Source organism: Adiantum capillus-veneris, chromosome 3, assembly GCF_014529385.1.
Source record: "Adiantum capillus-veneris isolate H3 chromosome 3, ASM1452938v2, whole genome shotgun sequence".
In the NCBI taxonomy this organism is placed as follows: Eukaryota; Viridiplantae; Streptophyta; class Polypodiopsida; order Polypodiales; family Pteridaceae; genus Adiantum; species Adiantum capillus-veneris.
Window position 1 is genome coordinate 42,053,921 of NC_140933.1, and position 2,006 is coordinate 42,055,926.

At 43.9% G+C, this 2,006-nt stretch overlaps 1 protein-coding gene across 1 annotated transcript; it reads right to left on the bottom strand.

The window, feature by feature from the left end:
* Nucleotides 1-436: 436 nt before the first annotated feature.
* Nucleotides 437-1,213, bottom strand: LOC147460806 (17.6 kDa class I heat shock protein 2-like). The gene is made up of 2 exons (XM_086499499.1): nt 991-1,213; nt 437-869 (listed from the first exon to the last, which is right to left on the bottom strand). Exons 1-2 carry the CDS (start codon nt 1,085-1,087, stop codon nt 595-597), a joined length of 372 nt encoding a protein of 123 aa, XP_086355625.1. The 5' UTR covers nt 1,088-1,213; the 3' UTR covers nt 437-594.
* Nucleotides 1,214-2,006: the final 793 nt, after the last annotated feature.

The window sequence follows — 2,006 nt, forward strand, 5'->3', positions numbered from 1 at the left end:
TTCACATACTTACACAAGACATGCACCTATGTATAGTTATCAATAATATCTAACTAACGCAACTATGCAAAAATCAGCATTTTCACATAGTTACACAAGACATGCGTGCATCAGTTATCACTATATCTTACTAACGCAACTATGCAAAAGTCAGCATTTTGGCATAGTTGCATGTAAGACAAATAACTGGTATACGTGCAACCATGCATAAGGCACAATTATTTCAAAAAGTAGCTGATAAATATGCATCTTGGTCAATGTGGCCACTGCCCAAGTCTGTGTCACAAAACAACTCTACAAAGATCCAAAGAATACAGACGTGCTATTTCCATGGCAATGGATACCGCCTACTCATGCAAACTGATTGAGAGCACCCAACAGTCCTGATGCAGCAAACCTTGTAAGAAGACCACAAAGGGGTGACTCATCCATGATAGGCTTAGACAGGATGCACATTGACAATCCATATAAAATTTCTTTTTCCGTTTTTTCTGACAAAGCAAGACGCACATTGACAGCCACTATACCATTTCCTTTTTATATTTTTCCTAATGAAGCAAGCAACAAAAGCAAGTAGCACAGTAGCAAGGTTTGTTAAAGCTTGCTTATAACAGGCACATTTCTGGCAGCGGATTTCACGTGGTGTCTCTTAGGGATAGTGACGGTTAGCACACCAGCTTCAATTACAGCTTTCACATCATCCAATTTGACATTATCAGGCAGTTGAAATTGTCGAGCAAAACGGCCAAGCGACCTCTCTGCGGCATACCATGTCACGTGTCCTTTCTCTTCAACATTCTTGAACTCCCCACTGATTTCCAAGGTACCATCTTCCTGCACATGCACTTGCACATCCTTCTTACTGATACCTACAAAATGATGAGGCGCACTTGTGAAGAAGGCAGTCCCGAATGACTAAATCAGGCGCGCTCACGCGCACACAGACCCACAAACACACACACCAAAACAGATTGAAACGACATAGCGTACCAGGAACATCCAATTTGAAGATGTGGGCGCTGGAAGTCTCAAACCAGTCGACAGGCACATGTGCGTCTGCCGATGCGAACCACAGGTAGCGATCCATGTCGTGAGTGCGTGCCTAGGTGTGTCTGTCGATGATGAATTCACCTTCTTCACTACAAAATGCTGTAGAATAATCGTACACACACACTCTTACTAAGAGCTAGTTCACGTGGAGCTCCAGTGGCAAACCAGAATTGCGAACCACTTTGGAAAAAGTTTGCAGCTGGTTCCAAACACGTTGCTCCTAGGGAAGGAGGTGGAGCAAAATGAAACCACGGAAAACGATGAAACTCGTTCACTTTTTCAGCTTTGCAGAGAAAAAAACGCCATTTCTTAAATCCATTTCCAAATTTTTTGCTCTCCATGTGAACTGAATAGTTGTTGGTTGCCAATCAGGAACCGGTTGAGCGCCATTGTTCCAATGAACTGGTTGTAAATTTCAAACATGACTACCCATTCTCTGGTAGGCTATTGGTCGCCTAGGCTTAGGGGGGTTCAGACGAGCCTGTCTACAATCCTTGCCGATTTTGCTTCCTCCACCTTGCTTGTTCACACGGGACGGAGGTAGCAAGGCATATTATACAAGCGAACATTGTTGACAACATATTATACAAGGCATATTATACAAGCAAACATTGTTGACAGCCAATGATAAGTAGCATAGCAAAACATTGTATGGTTCGAGTGCATAAAGTATTGTCAATCCCTACTCCCTCCCTTTTCAATGATAAAGTGAGTTATAACTTCTTGGGGGGGGGGGGGGGGGGGGGGGGGGGGGGGGAGTCGATTTTGGTTGGGTCCGAAAAAGAAATACTTTTTATCTCTACATGCCAATGATGACCCTCTCCCCTCCTTTAAACTTTCTCTGTGTCCTCCTCTATCCCACGGCCTCTCTCTCTCTCTCTCTCTCTCTCTCTCTCTCTCTCTCTCTCTCCATATCCATCTAAATTAGCCTTCGAGTTAAGGCATGGACCCTCCTA